The sequence below is a fragment of the Cibotium barometz genome, chromosome 17 (assembly GCF_041138505.1).
Source record: "Cibotium barometz isolate CiBa-2024 chromosome 17, ASM4113850v1, whole genome shotgun sequence".
In the NCBI taxonomy this organism is placed as follows: domain Eukaryota; kingdom Viridiplantae; phylum Streptophyta; class Polypodiopsida; order Cyatheales; family Cibotiaceae; genus Cibotium; species Cibotium barometz.
Window position 1 is genome coordinate 7415595 of NC_141062.1, and position 21943 is coordinate 7437537.

The 21943-nt window shown below is 46.1% G+C and overlaps 2 protein-coding genes across 10 annotated transcripts in view; both read right to left on the bottom strand.

Moving 5' to 3' along the window:
• LOC147629628 (Sodium Bile acid symporter family) overlaps positions 1 to 21943 on the bottom strand; it is a 137456-nt gene that overhangs the window by 57996 nt on the left and 57517 nt on the right. The window lies entirely within an intron of this gene.
• Positions 4141 to 12621, bottom strand: LOC147629629 (uncharacterized). The gene is made up of 4 exons (XM_086811904.1): positions 12333 to 12621; positions 11568 to 12244; positions 8252 to 8490; positions 4141 to 4483 (listed from the first exon to the last, which is right to left on the bottom strand). Exons 2-4 carry the CDS (start codon positions 12189 to 12191, stop codon positions 4141 to 4143), a joined length of 1206 nt encoding a protein of 401 aa, XP_086668030.1. The 5' UTR covers positions 12192 to 12244; positions 12333 to 12621.

The following is a 21943-nucleotide window of genomic DNA, read 5'->3' on the forward strand; positions in this document are numbered from 1 at the left end:
GATACGCATTAGACCCGAGGATGTGCATAAGACAGCATTCCGAACCACGTTTGGATTGTATGAGTTCTTGGTTATGCCCTTTGGTTTCAAAATGCGCCTGCCACATTTAACAGAATGATGGACAGGATTTTCAGGCATCATAGAGAGTTTGTGGGCACATTCTTTGATGATATGATTGTGCATTCACAAACTGAGGAAGAGCATAGAAGGCATTTGGCCATTGTGTTTGCAGAACTCAGAAACCATAGGTTGGTTGTTAATGGCAAGAAGAGGGAATTCTTTTTGCAAGAGATACATTTCTTGGGGCATATTGTGTCTGCACATGGAGTCCGTATGGATCCAGCAAAGGTGGAAGCAATACTTAATTGGCCAGCTTTGAGGACCGTGCATGATGTACGCAGTTTTCTAGGATTGTGTTCCTATTACAGGCGGTACATACGGCACTTTGCTGAAATTGCTTCGCCTCTTCATGCTTTGACGAAGAAGGCAACTCCGTTTAGATGGGCTGATCGGGAAATTACAGCATTCAAAAAGCTCAAAAAAAAGCTTACTTCGGACCCAGTATTGGTGTTACCGGACCTCCGAAAGGCTTTTGTTGTCCAGTGTGATGCATGCGGAAGTAGCATTGGTGCAGTTCTCATGCAAGAGGGACATGTGATAGCCTATGAGAGTAGAACATTGCAAGATGCCGAAAAGCATTTACAGGTTTATGAGAAAGAGATGTTGGCTGTAATTCACGCTCTTTCTACATGGAAACACTACTTGCTTGGGGCTGATTTCACTGTACAGACAGATCATCAGACCTTGCGTTATTTCCTCACGCAAACTAAGCTTTCAGAGAAACATATGCGTTGGGCAAACTTTTTGTCAATGTTTCACTTCCAGATTGTGCATGTGGAAGGCAAAAAGAATGTAGTGGCAGATGCTTTGTCACGCAAGCCACAGGTCTCTGCAGTTTCACTTGCTTATCATCATGAGCTTGATGAAATGAAAGAGCAGTATGCCCATGATGAGGACTTTGAAAGGTTGTATGATCAGATGTCTGAGGGTCAGCGGCATGAGCACTATGCTCTCAGAGATGGGTTTTTATTGATGCATGGCAGACTGTGTGTTACCAGGCCATTGCGGCTCAAGGTTATGATTGGAAGTCATGCTCCACCGTATGCAGGTCATAGAGGTATTGACGCCACGGTCAAAGCAGTGGAGACTTTCTTTTATTGGCCAACCTTGAGAAGAGATGTTGATGCCTTTGTGAGGCAATGCATCGTATGTCAGAAAGTAAAGTTTGACCGTCAGAAGACACCAGGGTTATTACAGCCTTTACCTATTCCAGATAGACCTTGGGAGAGCATTGCCATGGATTTTATATTTGATCTTCCACGGACACAAACAGGAAATGATGGCATCTGGACTATCATATGCAGGTTTAGTAAGCAGGCTCATTTCATTCCCGTGCGTAAGACGATCAAAGTGGATCATATAGTGAAGTTGTTCATGTGGCGAACATCTTCAAGTATCATGGCTTGCCTATGTCTATCATTAGTGACCGTGATCCACGGATGACGAGTTTGTTCTGGAGAGGGTTGTTTGACAACATGGGTACAACTCTCAAGTTTTCATCGTCATTTCATCCACAGACAGATGGTCAGTCAGAAGAGGCTAACTCTACAGTGTTGGATCTTCTCAAGTGTTATGTGTCAGAGCACAAGCAACAATGGGAAAAGTACCTTCCTTTGGTGGAGTTTGCATATAACAACACTGTACATACCTCGACAGGCAAGGCGCCTTTTGAGATTGTGGAAGGAGGGAAGAAGATACCACCCATTTTGCATACAAAGGATAAGATCTTTGAGGCTGATCAGTATGTGGAGAGTTTGGATGAAGCTTATCGGAGGGTTAAGTTGGCACTCCAGAAAACTCAACAGAAGCAAAAGAAAGCCGCAGACCGTCACAGACGTGATGTACAGTTTGCATTGGGTGATTGGGTTCTTTTGCGCTTTGAAAAGGCTAGACTCAAGAAGATAAAGGGTAAAGAGCGCTTATTCCCTAAGTTGAGCATGCGTTATTATGGGCCTTTTCAGGTTTTGGAAAAGATTGGTAAGGTAACCTATCGTTTGAAGTTACCAAATCACTGGAGGATTCACAATGCTTTTCACGTGAGTCTCCTTAGACCTTTCCGTGGGGATGTGCCTGAGGATGTATCAGATGAGGCTCAGCCGGAAGTTGAGGAACTTGATGAGGTTCTGATTCCAGAGCAAATACTGGCACATAAAGAAAGGAAGGTACGAGGTAAAGTTTCCAGTCGCTATCTTGTGAAGTTCAAGAACTATTCACCGATGGATGCGAAGTGGATGGAGGAAGGTGACTTAACAGATTCACCTCAGGTTTTGCAGCTTTATCTCGATGCCTTTGAGTTAGAGCCGACTCTTGTTGTGGCTCATTCAGGTTCAGCAGAGCATGGGTCTGGAGCATTACCTGATGCTCAAGAGGGGGGTAGCACCTCCACTCCCTTGATACAGACAGGCTCAGATGACATCTAGAGGTCGCTTGGTGCAGTTTTTATCTCACCCGAAGGTACTGAGGCTGACAGTACATCTGTTTATGGGACTTCTATGATATATGTGTACTAGTCACATGAGATTTTGTGGATATGTATGGTTCACAGTGGTATACAACTTGGACTATTACTATGCCATTGTTTTGCAGTGAATGTTGATACATATGCATGGCTTAGAGAGATTGGGACGCTGATCTTGCCATATTGTATATTTCACTTTGGATATTTTGCTGTATCACCAGAATGCAATCGAGGACGCTTGCCATTATTCAAAGGGGGGTATGTCATGGCCCTGTGAAAATGGAACAGCACAAGTGTGGGCATGGTGGTTGCAGAGTCAGAATATTGAATGATTCACATGGGGGGTGCCCGGACAGAGTTAAAGATGTGTGGACATCCCTAGGTGTGAAGGGGGAGAACTAGAACATTAAACTTTTGATGTTTATTAAAGTTGCCCCTAGGCCTTAGTGGCCCCTAGGGACTTTAATAACTTTTAAAGTGGGAGGGGCCCTAGGATTATTATGGGGAGGGGGGCCACTCCACTTTTGGAGTGTGTGCTTCTCTCTCCTCCCTCTCTCTCTTCTTTTTGGGAAAAAGAGTCGTGGAGCATACATGCGCTTGTGGGGGAAGCGTGGAAAAAGCTGAAGAGAGCAAGTCGGCTGCAGATTTTCTGGTTGCTGCTGTTTTCTCTGTGCAAACCAGCCGTACAACCTTGTACGGATAGGCTGCAGGTTCTCTCCTGGTACACGCTATGCACAGGAGCTGTTGCGGGCCTATCTCTCTGCTGGACAGGCTGCGCACAGGTTCTGACAAGCTGCAATTGCTGGTACAGGCTGTGCAGACAAGTACAACAGCAGGTACAGCACTGTACGACTGCCGTATAGTGTACGGACAGTCCAGGTACAGCAGTACTCCTGCTGGCGGCGCTGGACAGGTTCTGGACAGATCTAGCTGCGCAGGTATAGGTATGTACAAGTGCTGGCTGCAGGCGGTGTCTGCAAGGATAACTTCTGGCACGTATCCCGAGGCAGTACAGACCGGTACAGGGCTGTTTTTCAGATCTGTACAGTCAAGTACAGCATATAGTTGGACGCAAGGAGGAGGGTACAGACAAGTACGTACATGCGTGTGAAGCAGGGTTGTGGAAACAAGTGCCTGCAAGTACAGATTGGTACCGTTGCTTCCTCCAGTGCAAATTCACGGGCTGATTTTGGTAAGCTCCGCATCTGTTCATCTCTCTCTCTTTCTACTGCTTGATGTCTGTTGCAGATTTGAGCTATCTGGCCCCTTGTGAGAGGAGGGGTATGGCAGATTGACAAGGGTTGAGACAGAGGTTGGACAGTACATGTATGTATGAGCTGAGATGTTGAATCATGTGCTTGAGTTATGCTAGATGTATGCTCATGGCTGCCCTGCTTAGTGGTCTTGGCTGATCAGAGGGAGGCACAGTGTGTTATTTTGAGACACAGATCTGTGTGCATGTCCACTACTTCGCATCTCACACATAATGATGAAGGGGAGAAGAGACTTAGAAAGCCCACTCGTCCTCGACCTCGCCTAGAGTGAGGTCTTCGAAGTTCGACCTAGACCGTTGCAGCATGAATTTCAACTTTATCAACACCATATTCTTCAAAAGAGTCTAGAACATCTTCTTCAAGGAGATTGGCATGTTCCTTCTTTTTAAAACAATCCGCTTCTTTGTGTCCAAGCCGCTTACAGAATCTGTATCGAATCTTCTTTTTGGTCTTCCAATTCCTATTTGTGCTAATGAAGGCTTGATCAATACCAATGTTGGTTTTCTCCTCTTTGTTCCTCCTGTCTTTTTCAATTAAAAGTGATACCAATTCATCAAAATTAGTAGCAACAACACGTAAAACCTCTAAAGTTTGTAGGAATTGAGTGATCCCCGCATGCTCTTGATGAACACTGCCATTTTATCTGCATCATCAGGCTCACATTTCAAGCCGGTAAGCTCCTACACTAATGGCTTAAGCTTGGCCAAATTGTAACCGAAAGGGGACCTGGACCAAAAGAGAAACACTTCAAATACAACAGAGAATAACAGCAGGAAGCCACAAATTATAAATAGACAGCACACTGAGCCGGAACGGTTAACCACCCGTAGGAACTTTATAACGTAGAAGCTTTTACAAAGAATCCAAGGTAAGGGTGCAGTCATGCACTGGATTTTCCACAATTCCTGAGCAACTTTCCACAAAGCATGCACGAGTCTTTCTTCTCAAAGTCAAGACAAATCTGTCCCACAAAACAGTCCCAAACTGTCTTCAAATCAGCCCCAAAACAGCCCTATAGGCAACCAACAGAAGACAGGCACCACACAGCTGCAACCAGCAGCTTCACAAACAGTTGTCAGCTTCCCAGACCTGTCACACGTGTGGGCCTACAGTTGCTATACGGCTGTCTGTACAGCCAGCAGGCAGCCAGCTTGGAGGTGGCCAGCAGAAGCAGAACTACCAGCAGCTGTCAGCCTGTTGTCTCAACTGTAGGCGGCCAGCTCCGAAACAGGAGAAAGGCAAGCGTAGGTAGTTGTTTACGGCCTGCTTTTTGATACTTTGGAGGCAGCCAGCAGGGGAAGGAGTACACAGCAGTTGTCTGCCAGTGTATACATGCACATACGAGAGCGAGAGAAATGAAATGAAAAATGAAATCTGTATTAACGTCTTCAAAAGGCCAAAATGACATATGAGACCAAAAGTTACAATAATCTGGTCAGATGAAGTACAGATGTCAGTGGTGTGCAACAGAAAAAAAGCGAGAAAAGATCTATAGATCTAGAGATCAAGAGTAACATGGGAAAATGGGAAACATGGGAAACATGAGAAACTTGGGAAGCTACTAAGAGGGGACGAAAGTGTCCACACAGAGACATCTCTAGGTGCGTGAGGCTCATGAATGTGAGGGTATAGACGGCCCTTAGTGGATGAAATCCCTCATAGGTCGCTAAAGCATGAAGACAAGCTCCTCCGGGGTGAACTGCTTGGAGGGTATCTACTGGTGATTTGTGATGATCTCTCTAATCCTCCCATGCCATCTAGATTTGCGACGGATACCCCGAGGTCCAGGGCGTCTGTCCCGACATAGCTGAGAGGCACGCTCAAGAGTGACCCCTCTGGATGTGGATGCGGCTGTGTCCTGACCCTGCCTCTGCTGTGCTGAAGTGGTGCTCCCAAAGAAATCAGTCAGTTGTCTCTACACAGGACCTGTGTGTGCTACTCCTCCACGTAAGAGAGTCTCTCTATGCCGGCATATCTCTAGTAGAAAAAGTCCTAGGCATCTCTGGTCATTGTAGTCCATCACCCTCGCAAGAGGGCCGAACCCCTCTCTGAAAAGGCAATGGAACCTCCCTCTAATCTCATAGTAGTACACGGGGCATCGGAATATGTAGTGCTCCTCCGTCTCCGTCTTTGGCTGACATATACACTGCTCTGTCGGTACTCTCTGTGGTCCATATCTACCTGTCTCAATCCTTAGCTAATGATAGAAGTGTGGATCTAACCAATAGTGCATCTGATGCCATGTGACAAACAACTGCTGCCGGTCCTGTGCACTCACGCGCATGCCCCATAAAAGACAGTCCCTCCTCCCTTTTTAACGAATCAGCCCTGCCTCCCTTTAGATAGAGTCAACCAGCTAAAAGCATGACTCTAGCCTCCAAAAGCAAGTCGACCAGCTATAAATGCCTATGGAAGTCACTTTTAGCATCTTCAAACTTGTTGCCCAAGTTTTTGTATGCCCTCAACCCCAGGCGCCTACTTCTGTCCATAAATCCACGACCAATTAATAATATGTCCGGCCAAGTTTTAATGATGTCTGAACACATTGACTTATAAACCTTGCAACTCACATGAATGATTAAAATCCCATTATACTCGTGCTTTGCGACCATCCTTCGAGCCAATCCTTGCCAGTGAATGCTTTAGCTTCCTTCTTCTGTGGAAAATCTCCGTTGTCACCTTGGTTCCGTCCTGTGTGTGGGCTTACCCTAAAACACTGATCAAAGCTGATGAAGGGACCAAATGGTGGCATCCCCTCCGGCTTATAAGCAGTTGTCCACAACTATATAAGCCTAGTACGACCAGAATACTCTTCAAGTGTGGTAGATCCACTGCGAGTCTGTAGTATTCAAGCATAGAAAAGAAAGTTTACACTTCCAAATGGATATCCATCAGATACACGCACAAGACCCAACCGTATAAAGAAAAAACTTTTGACTAGTTCCACCGGCTATATCAAGAGTCGGACACATGCACAAGAGCCAACTGTGTCCCAAATTCCCATATATCCATAAGTAGCTACAAGTTCCTATGCAAAAAGAAAATAGATAGAATACATAGCCACAAAACATGTTGCCATGCCATTGGACTCCATAAGGGCACCACCCCTAAGATCCATACGCATGCCCAAGCCTAACATGCTTCACATGTCCATCTCTTCACAAGTACTTGTGCCCTCCACAAGAGTACAAATGCTTCACCAGGGCAACGACCCTTCCATGAAGCCAAACATGCTAGCCAGGGTTTCCCCTTCCATGAGATTTCACTCACCATGGCAACGACCCTTCCATGAGTGCGTGTTGCTAGGGTTTCCCCTTCCACGATGTTTCACTAACCCGGGTCAGCACTCTATGCAAGAGTGCTGGTAATACTCACCAAGGTTACCACCCTTCCATGAGTGAATGCATCCACAGTTGGCGTAGACACAGTCCCCTGCCAAAGAGATGCTAGATCAGATGACCCTTGGCGTAGACATAAGTCTCCTACCAACAAGGCATCATGTCCACTTTACCACATGCTTTTCACGTCCGTATTCAAAATATACACTTTGGAGGAGAGATGGGCTCAAGTTCACTCTACCACGTACACTCCGTGTTGGTACGCTGACCACACACGTTGGGGGAGAGGTGGGCGCAAGTTTACTCTACCACGTGCACTCCACATTGGTGTTCTCATGTCAAACCTTGAAGGAGAGGTGGGCACAAGTGTTTAGGATGGCCTTTGGCCTGAGATCCTCCCATAGTTACCAAATTTCACCATCCGTAGACAGCCACCCGTAGGCACTTATTTATCCACCCGCAGGCGATGCCGCTGAGGAAGCACCAAGGGGGGTTTTGAACCCAAGACCTCTTGGTCCTAGGCAAACACCTTCACCACTTGAGCTATCACCTCATTGGCAAAATAGCATCCTTTTTACACAAAAATATATGCCTTCCAAGAGAGGCTAAAGACTATCGTCAAAGAGTCTATATCTCAAGCGAAGCCTCCTGATGTGTAGTCATCGGGTGAGGACAAAAGACCGTCATGTGACCCACTGCTCCACAATTTGTGCACTCAGGCTGCCACAAAGGAGTGCAAGGAGGTACGCTCTGTAATGCAAAACCAACATTCTGTTTCACCCTGGCACGGAGCTTCCTAATAAGAGTTGCTCTTCCCTCAAACCCAAGAGGAAGAGAGGGAGGTGTGAGGATCTTTAATCTTTGGATGCTTCTCAAGTGGTGTCACATAGAAGAAACAGGGCCCCTTCTTCACAACATAGAGTGCTCATCCAAGTCCTTTGGTAAACGGTTCATGTACTGCTCATGAGGTTTTGGAATGAGAAATTGGCCATTGGGCTGGACCGTAATTTCGCCATTCTCCCAAAGATATCTGAAGGCCAAGTCGGGTTTTTTCGGCATACATCTGTGCCAAGTCGCAGAAAATGTCCATGATGTCTCTGTCTTGTCTCTTAGCTTGTACCAACTTCCTCACATAAGGATCATCTTGATAGTGTCTCAGTAGCATTTCTCTTTCTAATCGCGTGGTCAGAAGTTTTTCCAGTTCGTTGGAGAAGTATTGCTTTTGATTTTCCAGACTCTGCTGATGCTTAGTGGAGGTTTCCTCCAAGAGTCTCTTGAGTTTTTGATAATCAGCCGTTAACTTCTCAAAGAACTCTTTCAAGTCATGTCCTGATAAAGTAGATCTGTTCAAAGTGTCTTTTTCCTAATGATGAAGTTTATGCTCCCCTAGCCATCTTTCTATTCCCAAGAACAATATGCTCTTCCAAGAAAAGCTGCGCTCTAATACCACTATAGCCAAAAGGGGACCCGGAACAGAAGAGAAAGACTTCAAATACAATCAAAGAATAACAGCAGGAAGCCACAAATTATAAATAGACAGCACACTGAGCCGGAACGGCCGGCTCCCCATAGGAACTTCTTTATTACGTAGTCATGCACCATATTTTCCACAGTTCCTAAGAAACTTCCCACAAAGCATACACATGCCTGTACAGCCAGCAGGAGGCCATCTTGGAGGCGGCCAGTAGAAGCACAACTACCAACAGTTGTCGGCCTGTTGTCTCCACTGTAGGCGGGCAGCTCCAAAATAGGAGAAAGGCGAGCGTAGGTAACGTACAGCAACTGTACGGCCACATGTGTGACAGCTCTAGGAAGCTGATACCTGTTTGTGAAGCTGGTGATTGCAGCTCTGTGGTGCCTGTCTTCTGTTGGTCGCCTACAAGGCAGTTTTGGGACTGTTTTGGGGCTGATTTGAAGACCGTTTGGGACAGTTTTGTCGGACAGATTTGACTTAACTCTGAGAAGAAAGACTAGGGAGGAGGGGCTGTCCTTTTTGGGGCATGCGCATGAGTGCATAGGGCCGGCAGGAGCTGTTTGATCTCTCTCTCTCTCTCTCTCTCTCTCTCTCTCTCTCTCTCTCGTACAGAGGATACCCCATACAGGTACTCTGATTTGTCTCATAGGCCGAGTTCGGTCTTTTGGAAGACGTTAATAAAATCTTTCTTTCTTTCTTTCTTTCTTTCTCTCTCTCGTATGTGCATGTATACATTGGCCAACAGCTGCTGTGTACTCCTTCCTCTGCTGGCCACCCTCAAAGTGACCAAAAGCAGGCCCCTTTCTAACTAATCAGCCCTCCCTCCCTTTAGATAGAGTCGAAGAGCTAAAGTATCGCTTCAACCTCCAAAAGCAAGTCGACCAGCTATAAATGCCTGTGGAAGTCACTTTTAGCATCTTCAAACTTGCTACCCAAGTTTTTGCATGCCCTCAACCCTAGGCGCCTACTTCTGTCCATAAATCCATGCCCAAATAATAATATGTCAGGCCAAATTTTAATGATATCTGAACACATTGACTTATAACCTTGCAAGTCACATGAATGATTAAAATCCCATGATACTTGTGCTTTGCAACCATCTTTCAGGGCCAATGAATGCTTCAGCTTCCTCCTCCTGTGGAAAATCCCCGTTCTCACCATGGTTCTGTCCTGCATGTGGGCTTACCCCAAAACACTAATCAAAGCTAATGAAGGGACCGAATGGTGACACAAATGATCACTTAACTCTTCATTCTCATACATCTTCAGATCATAAAATTTGAGCTTGAGGAAAACTTTAGAGTTAGTAATACGATTACCAAAGATTGCTTCTAGCTTCTCCCAAATCTCCTAAGAAGCAGATTTGAAGTCGATATGAGGCACAAAAGAGCCTGAGAGACTGAAATTCTGAATCCAATAAGAGCAATAGCTCTTTCATTCTGTTGTTGGTTTAGATATTTGGATCCTGAATCTACATCATCACCAGAAACAATACCCTATACTCCTTCCTGCATGAGGAGAAGTTTGCCAGGTTGGAAACCCGATACCAAATAACTTTTTAATGGATGGTGTAGAGATCGTGATGAAAAAGAAGGTTTACCCCTTGAATGAATAGTGCCCTTATGCAAGCATGGGAGTGGATGCCTCAAGCTCCATGCTGATCACAATAGGCAACTTAGAGAAGGGGGCAGCAATAGGCGAAGAGCAAACCACAGAAGCGGTGGCGAATTGGTCAAAGGGCGGCACAACAACAAGGCGAACAAGGCGGCGAACTGGTGGCGGTGAACTGAGTGGAGGCGGCGGATCTCTCAACATTAGCACCACCTGAGTTTGGTGGCACCGCCGACCGGCTGTGGCAATGGTGTGCCCTGCACTAGCACCGCCCAAACCTGGCAGTGAAAACGGGCGGTAGCAACACATGGCATCTCTGGGCACACCGATCTTGGCAGCAACAAAATGGGCAATAGTAACAAGCTGGTGGCACTAGTTTGAGAGCCTATCTCTAATACCATTTGTGGGAGATTAGGGTTAGGACAAGTCAACAAGGTTATGGTGGATAAAAGGTACTCATAGTGTGGAGAGAGAGAGAGAGAGGGAAAGAAAGAAAGAAAGAAAGTTATATTAAATGTTTCAAAAGACCCAGTGGGTCTATGAGACCAAAAGTGATACAGTAGTGTCCATGTAATCTCATCATGGTACAAAAGAAAACAAAGACTAAAGCTATGAGCTAAGAATGTCAAATCCAAGCCGTATGATACAAAGTGGGACCATCATCATACAACCTATGGAACGTAACCATGCCGCGTTCCCGAAAGAGATACAGGTTGGGATCTGCAACCGATCTCTGAAATCCATTCCGAATAAAGAAGGAACCAATCTTTTGATTCCAAGCCCTGGGAGCCTGTTTAAGACCATACAAGACCTTCCTTAACCTGTAAACCATCCCTTCTAATCCTAGAACCACAAAGCCTGGAGGCTGCTCAACATACACCTCCTCCTGTAGGTCACCATTAAGGAACGCAGATTTGACATCCATCTGATACACACAGGCCACCTCTGAGAAGAAGCAAGGGCAAGAACGATCCGAATCGTGGTCATCCTCGCTATCGGTGCAAAGGTATCCTCGTAGTCGATGCCTGGCCGCTGAGCATAACCCTTAGCCACACGAGTCTGGCTTTGTGTTTGTCCACCGACCCATCCGACGCATATTTGGTCTTAAAGACCCACTTGACACCAATGACTAACCGTTTTGACGGCCTCGATACCAACTCCCAAGTGTTGTTCTTCTCGATGGCATCCAGTTCCACCTGCATGGCTTTCCTCCAAGTATCTTGTGAAAGGGCTTTCGAGTCGGAAGTGGGCTCTTTGTCCCGCATGATATGAGACATCAAAGCATAGTTTACCTGTAAAAGCTCCGCTGAATGACTTTTGTCACGGACTCTGTACGATCTTCGAGCTCCGTCCTCTGTGATCCATTCGGAGGGAAGCTCCGTGACACCTGACTCCCGAAGGGTGTCCACTAACCACCTGGATACTTGAACAGAACACGGAGCCTCCTGCTGCTGCGGGGGCTCAACCTCCTCCTGAACTGACTGTGGTTGTCCAGCTGGAACAATAGACTGGGAATCATCATCAAAATCCTCCGGGTCTCCAAGAAGTGGCGGCTCATCAACAGTGGAAACTGGAACATGCTCATCAAAGACCACATCCCTGCTAACAACAATCTCATTCCTCTCTAGATCAAACAACCTGTATCCATTGGAAAGAGAGTTATAGCCCACAAATATAAGCTTTTGGGACTTGGAGTCCAGCTTCCCCCTCTGCTTCTTCGGAATGTGTACATACGCATCGCTCCCAAACACACGGAAATGGGAGACATCAGGTTTCTTGCCAAAGTATGCCTCAAAGGGAGTCATGTTAGGTACTGAAGTCGTCGGAGACCGGTTAAGGATATGGACAGCCATAGCCACAGCCTCTCCCAAAAGTGGATGAGGAAGATCACAACACTCCAGCATCGTCCTCGCCATCTTCACCACAGTCCTGTTCTTGCGTTCTACCACTCCATTCTCTGGTGGTGAGCCTGTATTGGCCAGTTCCCTCTTGATGCCATGATTTGCACAAAATCTCACGAAAGCATTTGAAGAGAATTCAACCCGGAGAGTCTTTACCTGCAATCCAGACTCTTTCTCCACCATCACATGCCACTCCTTGAACCGATCTTTAGTGGCCAAACCGAAAGTGCCATAAGTCACCAACCTAAGAACCTGTCAATTAGGAGAGTGCGGAGAGTTCGTAGATACCATTCTCCACGCCACCTTTCCAAACAACCTGGCCAATCTCGTGGTCCCGTAGAGCAACTGAATGCTCCTCAAACTCCACCCGGAAGCCAGTCTTGCATACCTCATGCACTGACAATAGATTAAAACCAGGTGCTAAGACGTAAAGAACATGAGAGGAATGCTTACCCCCCTTGCCGTCGTGATGGCCATATCCTCAGATGATATCTCCTTCCCAGCCTAAAGAACTTCATGCTGAAGAGCTTGCAGCTTGTTGATGTGCTCCCGCATCGTCGATGACTTTGCAGGATTCATCACCCGCATCCGTACATCCAAGGAAATCCTCTTCATGGGCGATACCCTGTTATAGAGAGAAGCCAAATGCTGCCATATACCTCTGGCCAGCGTCATATGCTTGATATGATTGATTACCTGCGGTGTGCAGTTGAGGAAAATGAAAAAACGGACCCTAGCGTTGACACGATCCCACGACTGTGCCTGTGCCTCCGTTCCTTCCGAATCGACGGTAACTCCCCTTCCTCTAACTCCGGCTGTGGAACCCCAACAACAATGAAATCAGCAAGGTCGTAAGACTCCAAAACAGATTCCATCATTACCTTCCATATGCAGTAGTTGTTCCCGTCCACTGACGGTCCACTGGGAACGTGGGGAGTGTCGGGATCTTCACATGCTTCTCAGCCATCTCAAGTAAATCTGCCATTGCGGGAGTGTAACTGAAAAGGGTGGGGGTGTGGGAAAAAAAAGAACTTAAACCTACAAGTGGCTATCCAGCAAATCAGCCCGCCTTCCTTTTGCTTCTCCTCTTCCCGAACGGTCAAGAACAGTCCACCAATCAGCAACAAAACAGCCCCCCTCTTGCTCACATAGTTCCCAAGATTTATCAAGAGCCTAGAGCTCTGATACCATGTCAGAATATGCAGCGGAGATGAAGACAGAATCTGAAAACTCAAGAGCAAGTGCACTGCAGAAAAACAGCAATAGAGAAGGAGAGAGAGAGGCGTGTAACTCTGCTATATATACACAAGAAAATCCCGAAAACTGAATACAAAGTGTGGGGGGCCATGGGGCCATTTTATATGGCCCCATCAGCCAGTCGGCCAGCACAAAAGGCAGCCGATAGCAGCCATAAAGACACCCGACTTGCTACATCTCCAGTCGGCCAGCTACATACAGTCGGCCAGCACTCAGGGAGAGTTGTGGAGAAGCAGGAGCAGTCGGCCAGTGTCAGAGCACACAGTCTTGCAGTCGGCCAGCATACAGAGGTAGCCGACATGCACAGGACAACCTCCCACAGCAGAAAAAATAGGGAAAAATATGGAGAGTGGGGAAAAATGAGAAAACACCTAATCCGGGCAGGCACACCCACAACAAAGGCCCTAGTGTAAATATACAGACAGGAGATGACTGCTCTCGACTCCCTAATCAATGAGTTTCTGTGGCGGTGAAGCTCTACTAGGAAGAGGCTCAGACAACACTGATCTGGGTAATCCATGATGCTAGATAGGGTCCAAAACCCTCTCTGAAGAGACAATGGAACCTCCCATAATATACAGTGCATCTGCATATTAAGTGCTCCTTTGACTCAACGTCTTGCTGGCACATAGTGCATAATCCTCTGCTCACGAGGTATCTACATGGCTTTCCCTGTCTCTATCCTCAAGTGGTGCGATGACACCCGCAACTGGCCCACTGCAATCCACATGGCATGTGACATGTATATGTCAAGATATCTAGCCCTGAGTATGAAACCATCCTCTGTAAGCCTCGTGAAAGTATCTATGTAGTACTGTCGTTTGTGTGAGAGTGACTCATGTGTTGTGATCTAGGTATCCTGTATGTATAGTCCCAATAAATCATATCTGATCACCCGGTTCCTGTCATCCTGAGAGAGCCTGATGAATGGGGAGTCCGGGTCATACTGGAGTGGGGAGAGGCGATCCATGCTGAGTCCCTGCCTTGTGAACCAGGTGCATACTCAGCTATACCATGACTTGTGCCCATCTGCTACTAGCTGCTGGGAGGACTATAGCGCAGGCATCGGGAGTCTCCAGGGAGGCATAGCACTGATCCTGTGAATGTATGTGACTCTCTAGAAGGGTGCCTCTACTACCATGGGTGTTGTAGCAAACTTTGCCAAGATAATATCATGTGGGACCGATGGTTTGCTGCATATCATACGGGACAGCATCATGACCCGAGGCTTCTCTATCCTCGGCCATTTGGTCGTTGTAAGATCAAGTGCCCAAAAGGGTGCTCCATACATCAATGCCGGAGTAACCAAGGTGTCAAATACACATCTTGGTCCTCGGCTCCTGGAAGTGGGCCTGGAAGCACTGTCTCTCCATGAGAGCAAGAGAAGCATACCCTCGTATCAATCGCCTTTGCAGCATGGCTCATCGAAAAGACCGGTCCTGTAAAAGTGACTCCCAATTACACATATGAGTATGCAATCTCCACTGGGCTACCCATGTGGGTGAAACTCAGTCGAGATGTGAAAAGAGGGGATGTGTTGAAGAACATAACCTTGGTTTTCCCAAAGTTTACTGTGAGATCCCGGTGTACACAAAAGTCCTATAACGTGTCAAGATGCCTCAAGAGAGCCACTGGAGAATTTGCAATAAGCACAATGTCATCAGCATAAAGTAGTATGGAAACAAGGATGCCTGCTAGTGATACGCCTCCTTCCCCCTATCAATGAAGGCCGAAATCTCGTCGATGTAGCAGCCAAAGAGAGTGGGAGATGGTGGGCATCCTTGCTTCACTCCAATGGTACTGGAGATCTCCTCTTATAATCCTCCTGGGCATCTCACCCGCCCTATGACTGACTCATATAATGCCATGATTCCCCAAATCATGTCTAATGGTACCCCCAAATCTTGGAGTCTCTTCAGTAGTTTGGCTCGAGGCACTGTATCAAATGCTTTGCGGAAATCCACAAAGTAACAGTAAACCCGTTGTTGTCGTGCTCTGGCCTCCTCTATGATGGCTCAAAGGGTGAAGATGTGATCCAAAGTAGAGAATGACCTGCGGAAGCCTGCCTACCCTGATGCTCTGTGCCCATGTCTCTCTGCTAGTGTGTTGAACTCGAGCACTGACCCATAAAGTTTCGCCAGTGTGTGGCCAATCAAATAGTCCTGTAGTTGTTGGGGTCCATGGGATCTCTGGCTTTATGGATGAGTGTGATGATATGGGCTGTCCAAGTGGGTGGGAAGCCTTCCGAAAGGGCCCGGTTGAACATATGGGCCAAGAGGGGTGCCAGAGTCTCCCCCGCATGGGAGATGTGCTCTGCCAAGAGGCCCTTGTGGTCTTGTGATCTACCGTTTTTGAGTCTCTGAATGGCTCAGGCTACTATGTCGGATGTGAAGAAGGTGGATGTGATGATGGTGGGATGGGGGACTGATCTGGTACTTCGTATAGGGATCGTGCATATGTGTGCCATAAGGATGGAGATGTGATGGGTGTGGGTGGGTGTTTCTTCCAAATTTTCTTCCAGCACTCAGTACAGTTCACACCTTTGAGAGATTGGTATAAGTCCCTTGTATTGGCCCTTAACATGTGCTCGTTTCTTACGTCTAGCTGTGTATTGGTTGATTCTTTGAGCATCTCACTCTCGGATTGGCCAGTTGCAACCTCAAGTAAGAGATGCTCACGTGTTGTGCGGCATTCCTCGTCATACCAATCATTCTAGGGCATGGTGCCAGTGGGGGGTTTGGCGGTAGATTGGTTGGTGGATGGGAAAGCGGCTTGGGCAGAAAGGTGTAAGATTGTGGTGAGCTGAGAGGTGAGGTCGGCTAGTGGGACATTGGGGTCTACATATGTTAGATGTCGGTAGAGATGGTCAGTGTAAGTGGAGTCCCCATCATGGTGGAAGTGAATCTGGGTGTAGTGGGAGATGGGCGGTGGTGGTGAGGATGGTCGGGAAAAGCTAAGGTTGAAGGAGAGAGAGGCATGGTCGGCTCCAAGTGGGCGGGTGGGAATGGTGAAGGTATGTATGCATGTGGCCAAAGCTGGAGATCCCATCAGGTAATCCACTGTACTCGAGCCTCCACCATGTGGGAAGCATGTGAGAGCTCTGGAAGAAGGCCAACGGGACATCCCGTTGAAGATGGCTAAGCCATGTGTGTAAAAACTTCCCTAAGTCCCCCAATGTCCGACCATAGTGTCCCATTGCAGTTCAAAACTACCAACTGCACTTGTATGGTCCCACAAACCCGGCGTCCCTATTTGGGATGCCGCTTTGTGATGATGACTCGTTTGTCCCTATATACTGCCCACTTCCCCACCTTGCGGGCCTCATGCACCTTGGGCATGTTTGCCCATCTATGCTCTACTTGGGTTTGGGTGAGATCGTCCCCTAGGTATATCTTCTCCCCTCGGAGAGCCATCCTTGTGTCCATGAAGGCGTCTTGGCTAGCAAGGTCCGAGAATTTCAAGATAAGGGGGCACTCCCATGAGGTCTCTCGTCCCACACGCTATAATTTCCCAGGGTGCCCCAAGGTTTCGCAAAACACTTGAACATTAATGCAATTAAACACTGAAATCGGCCACAACTCCATCATTTTGCATAAAACATAAAAGCTGGACAAAACATCCACAAATGTTGAAAGTGGAGCTTGCACATGTGACACCTGGAGTATTTTATTACCCAAAGAGAATAATATCATGTACAAGCTTTGAGGGCCTTACTCTCCCCACAGGAGATGCCGGATTATCCATATACATATTACAAATGCCATAACACAACCCAGCACAAGGCAACCATAAAATTCAGCCGGAACATGGGCTAAATAAATGCCAAGCCAACAATCTAATCCAAATACCTCCATGTGGGTACTGATTCTTCCCCAAAAACCACGGGTCTTCATGCAATAGAGTTGGTACAACAGGTTCAGCTCTCCATTCTGCCAGTACAACAAGTACAATAGCTGGTACAGTAGGTACAATGGCTGGTACAGCAAGTATAGCAAGTCACAAATACACACTGAAGGGCCCCCCCTGCAAGCAAGAGTATTTGCTTATATTATTCTTTGGAGAATGTTGTACAATGCTTGTGTAAACAAGCGATATGAATGCCCAACGCAATGACGAGGAAGACCGTACATCAGCTGACTATCCACCAATCCAAGGCTCTGCTGAAGACTCTTCGGGCCACTAATGCAAGCCCACATAGCTGTAGGACTGCACATTTGCTGGCTGAATGTTGAAGAGGTCCTTCTTGAATAGACTCGTGAACAGACTGCTATCCTGATGAACAACCGTTGCAATGACTCGTGATCAGTACAGTTAATGGATTTATGGATTTCTTGCCATATGGTTGGCTTTGATTTTATTGGTATTTGATCTCTTATTCTATGGAACAGCACAGTTGGCTCTTATGCTTGTGCTTGACAAGAACTTGGATTTGGATGGATCTGACATTTATAAGATATGCTACTCAAAACTGAAATTTTTAATGTATTACTATTATCTTATAGTTGCGGACAACTGCTTATGAAAAGGGGGGAATGTCACCATTTGGTCCACCCTTATGATTTGGATACTGTTCGATTAGCCCAAACTTATTTTACAAAGGATGTGGACGGGAAATTTTTCCAAGGTATTATGGGTTGCCAAACAATCTGGAACTCTATGAATTGTGATTTCCCGCGTACATGATTTGGTGTGCACAAGTACAACCTCATATTTATGAGATATGGGCATTGTACATGGAAGAGGACACCTTTGGAGGTCTGGATTTGATGTGGAGCCTTTACAAAGGTTTAACCGGCATGGAAATGCCTGACAAACGGCAACAAAACATAAGTTTCATGGGATTTTATTCATTTATTGGTTTATAAGGCTTATAAGTATATGTGTACACACTCACTGAAGTTAGGTGAGCAACAACTAATAATTTGTTAAGTCAATACACAACAGAGATAGACTATTTAACGAATTATGGACAAAGACTATTTTAACGAATTATGGACAAAACACAAGTTGGGGCGCCTGGAAGCTATAAATAGCTCCATGAGTTGCTAAAAAGGGCTCAGGGAGTTATTTTGAGCTGGTCAGCTTGCAAAACAAGGCAACGGGGAGTTATTTTCAGGCCGACTTGCATATGTATATAGCTGGCTTGGGCGTGTGCTTTTGAAGCTCTCCTTCTCTCTTGCCATGATATACAAGTGGTGCTTTGCTGTTTTTCTGTTCTGGACAGCCCCATAGCAGCCCCTACAGTCCTCTCTCTCCGTCATGTGAATAAGCAGAGCTTCTCTGACTCATATCATACAGGCACAAGCCTTCTGTGAAGTGTTTACGGGCTGAGAACAGAATTGCAGAAATGGAGAGCTTGTTTCTTCGCGACAAATTAGTGTTTTGCATTTGCCCTTGGGTGCCATAGCTGTTTTCATGGTGACCCAAGCATAGACAGTACGAGAAATCTCGAAGACTTTTACAAGTGTAGAATTTTGCGCGTTTGTGGAACAGTGTTCTTGCAAGTTCAATTTCTCTTTAATTGGAAATCAGATGTACGTGGAAAATTCCGGTGCTAATCACCCGCATCCTTTGTCGTAAAAATACTCCCGAGGAATAGAGAATTCCGTCAAAGGGGGGACGGCCGTTCCGGTCCCAATGTGTTGTCCTGTGCCATATGATATTATTTTCCACATGTGTGAAAATGTTTAATGGTTGTGGCCAGTGTTTTTCTAGTTCATGTCTTTGCTTTTGAGAGACGGTAGCCACCGCTACAGCTACACCTACACCTCTCACATCAGCCACTTACACCATCCAACTCTTACCCGCGTTAAACACAATACCCATAGTGGTATTTGACGATAAGCAAGAGGGTGAGGTTGAGGGGTAAAAGAAAGCCCTCATTTGTGCTTATGGCACAGCAAAGGGACAACAATTCATTGTCCTCTTCGATATAGGCAACTCTAAGGATGCCATTTCTCCTCAGTTGGCTAAAAAGATGAGTTGTACACTTGTACCCCATCATGTAGACGTAGACGGGTTCACACCCAGTCTTCGCACTCACATATCTCATAAGGCTCAACAGTTCGCATTCATGGTTCAAAAGGCCACATTTCAGCGAGACTTCATTGTCTCACCTCTTTTGTGGTGTGATGATTCTCGGCATTCAGTGGTTTAGAAATTATGCACCCATTCCTGATTGGAGGTAGGACACTTTCACTATTATTGATGGTGTTCCTAAGCCTGTCTTGATTCGCGGGGATAGGAGCATTCCAGGTGTTCCACTTATCTCACACATCCAGGTCCAAAGAGCTATCAGAAAAGGATCCGAGTGCGCTTTGATTTATGTTCGTAGCCAGCACTCTGTTGTTCAACCAGCAACCCATTTGACGCAAAAGTTGAATGGTCTCCTAGCACAATTTCAGGACATTATGCTAAAGCATAATCTCCCACCGCAACTCCCACCCAATCGCCTTGAGGATCATCGCATTGAGTTAGTCCCCGGGAAAGAACCGCCCAGTAAGTTTCCCTATTGCCTTTCCAATGCAATGGAGGGCGAACTGAAGCAGCTTTCCCAGTTACTCCGAGCTGGATTTATCAGGTCCTCATCCTTGCCCTTTGTTGCACCTATCTTGTTTGTGCAAAAGAACGACAAGTCCGCACAATTATGCGTGGACTAGCATGGACTATAGGGCACTTAATAAGCTCAGAGTGAAAAATAGGTTCCCAATGAACAAAATTGAGTATATCCTTGAGCGACTCAATGGTGCAAAGTTCTTTTCGAAGATAGATCTCATGAGTGGCTATCATCAGGTTCGGATCTTTATGGCTGACATTCAAAAAACAACCTTCAGGACTCAACATGCCCAATACAAGTTTGTGGTGATGCTAATCGGCCTCATCAACTCACCAGCAACGTTTAGCAAGATGATGTCTCGGGTGTTTGTGAAGCTTATAGAAAAGTGTGTGTGCATTTTTTTAGCTGATATACTCATCTTTTCTGCTACTACAGAGCAGTATGAGCAGGAGTTGAAAAGGTCTTGCAGCTTTTGCGAGACAATGAGCTCTCCATCAATGCAAAAAAAAGTGAATTCGGAGTAGAATAAATTCAGTATCTGGGATATTTTATCAATGCAAATGGGATTAGCCTCGACCTTGAAAAGATAAGAGCAATTCTTGCATGGGATGTTCCCAAAAATTCTCAGGAGATCCGCTCTTTTGTAGGTCTCTATCAAGCATGCAATTCACATATGGACAAATTTCCCGACCTTACAGTACCTCTTACAGATCTACTCAAGGGCTTTAAGGCACATCGGCAAAAAGTGTCCATCACAGGCAAAGCACTCGAGGCATTCTATGCAATGAAGAAAGTTGCCTCCGAGTCTTCGGTTCTCAAATTGGCTTCATGGGATGATCCTTCCGAGGTGATTACCGATGCCAACAATTTAGCCATAGGAGCTATCCTCTAACAAAAAGAGCCTTCAATGGCTTATTATAGCCGGAAATTAAATGACGCAAAAAAGAATTATTATGTGTATGACAAAGAGTTATTGGGGCTAGATGGAGGTATGAATGAATACATTCTTGGCAAGAATAACCCCGTTGTCGATGCTCTAAGTCGTAAAGGCACCATCCAAAATTTGTAGGAGTCCACTCTGCTCGAAATACAAGAAAAAGAGCTTGACAGTATGAAGGTACAGTATGAGGATTCTTTGGAATTCGGGACTCAATACAAATTGGCCCTTCAATCAGAACCAAGTCACTATGCCATCCATGATGGTTGGTTATTTTACAAGAACCAGCTCTGTATGCTAACGGAAAAGTGACAAGCACTTCTTCACGATGACCATGACTCTCTCGTCGAGGGTCATCAAAGCATCAACAGTACACTGCAGAAGCTAGAGCGATCATTCTATTGACCTAAGATAAGAAGGGATGTCAATCAAAATGTCCAAGCATGCCAGATATGCCAAAATGTGAAGATCTCGAAGGCTCTTCCCAAGACATCAGTATGGAGTTTGTTGGACCTCTTCCCATTGCATTTGGATCTCGGCACACACAATGCATGACCATTGTGGTCCTATTCAGTAAGTTTTGCATGTTAATCCCATGCGAGCAAACGGCCACAGCCAAAGACATTGCTCGCATGTTCATTCGCCATTGATGGATTACCAAGGACAATAGCATCAAGCAAGGATCCCACATTTACTTCAAATTTTTGGAGAGCATTATTAGACAACTTTGGAACCAAGTTGCATCTACCAATGCATTTTATCTGCAAACAGATAGCTAGATAGAAATCTATAATCAGCTGGCATTTGATGTTCTCAAGTTGTATTGCCATGATAGGCAGTCAAAGTGAGAGGATTATCTTCCTTTGATTCAAGCCATCCTAAACGACGCTCATTCATCTAGCATTGGTCGGACTCCATACGAGGCAGTATTTCACCGTCGTTTCTTGTCACTTCTTACAAGAATGGTGTCACCTTCCTTGGAGGCCAACAAGACTACTAAAACTTTTTCAGAGATCA

Bases quoted from the DNA above. Each gene is read 5' to 3' on its own strand.
- LOC147629629 (XM_086811904.1), bottom strand. From the start codon at position 12,191: ATGGCGAGGACGATGCTGGAGTGTTGTGATCTTCCTCATCCACTTTTG. The intron at 8,491-11,567 runs GTAAACTATGCT...TTCTTTGAGAAG, and splicing joins ATTCAGCGGAGCTTTTACAG to TTAACGGCTGATTATCAAAA. The intron at 4,484-8,251 runs GTATGCCGAAAA...ATAAAATGGCAG, and splicing joins TTCTGCGACTTGGCACAGAT to TGTTCATCAAGAGCATGCGG.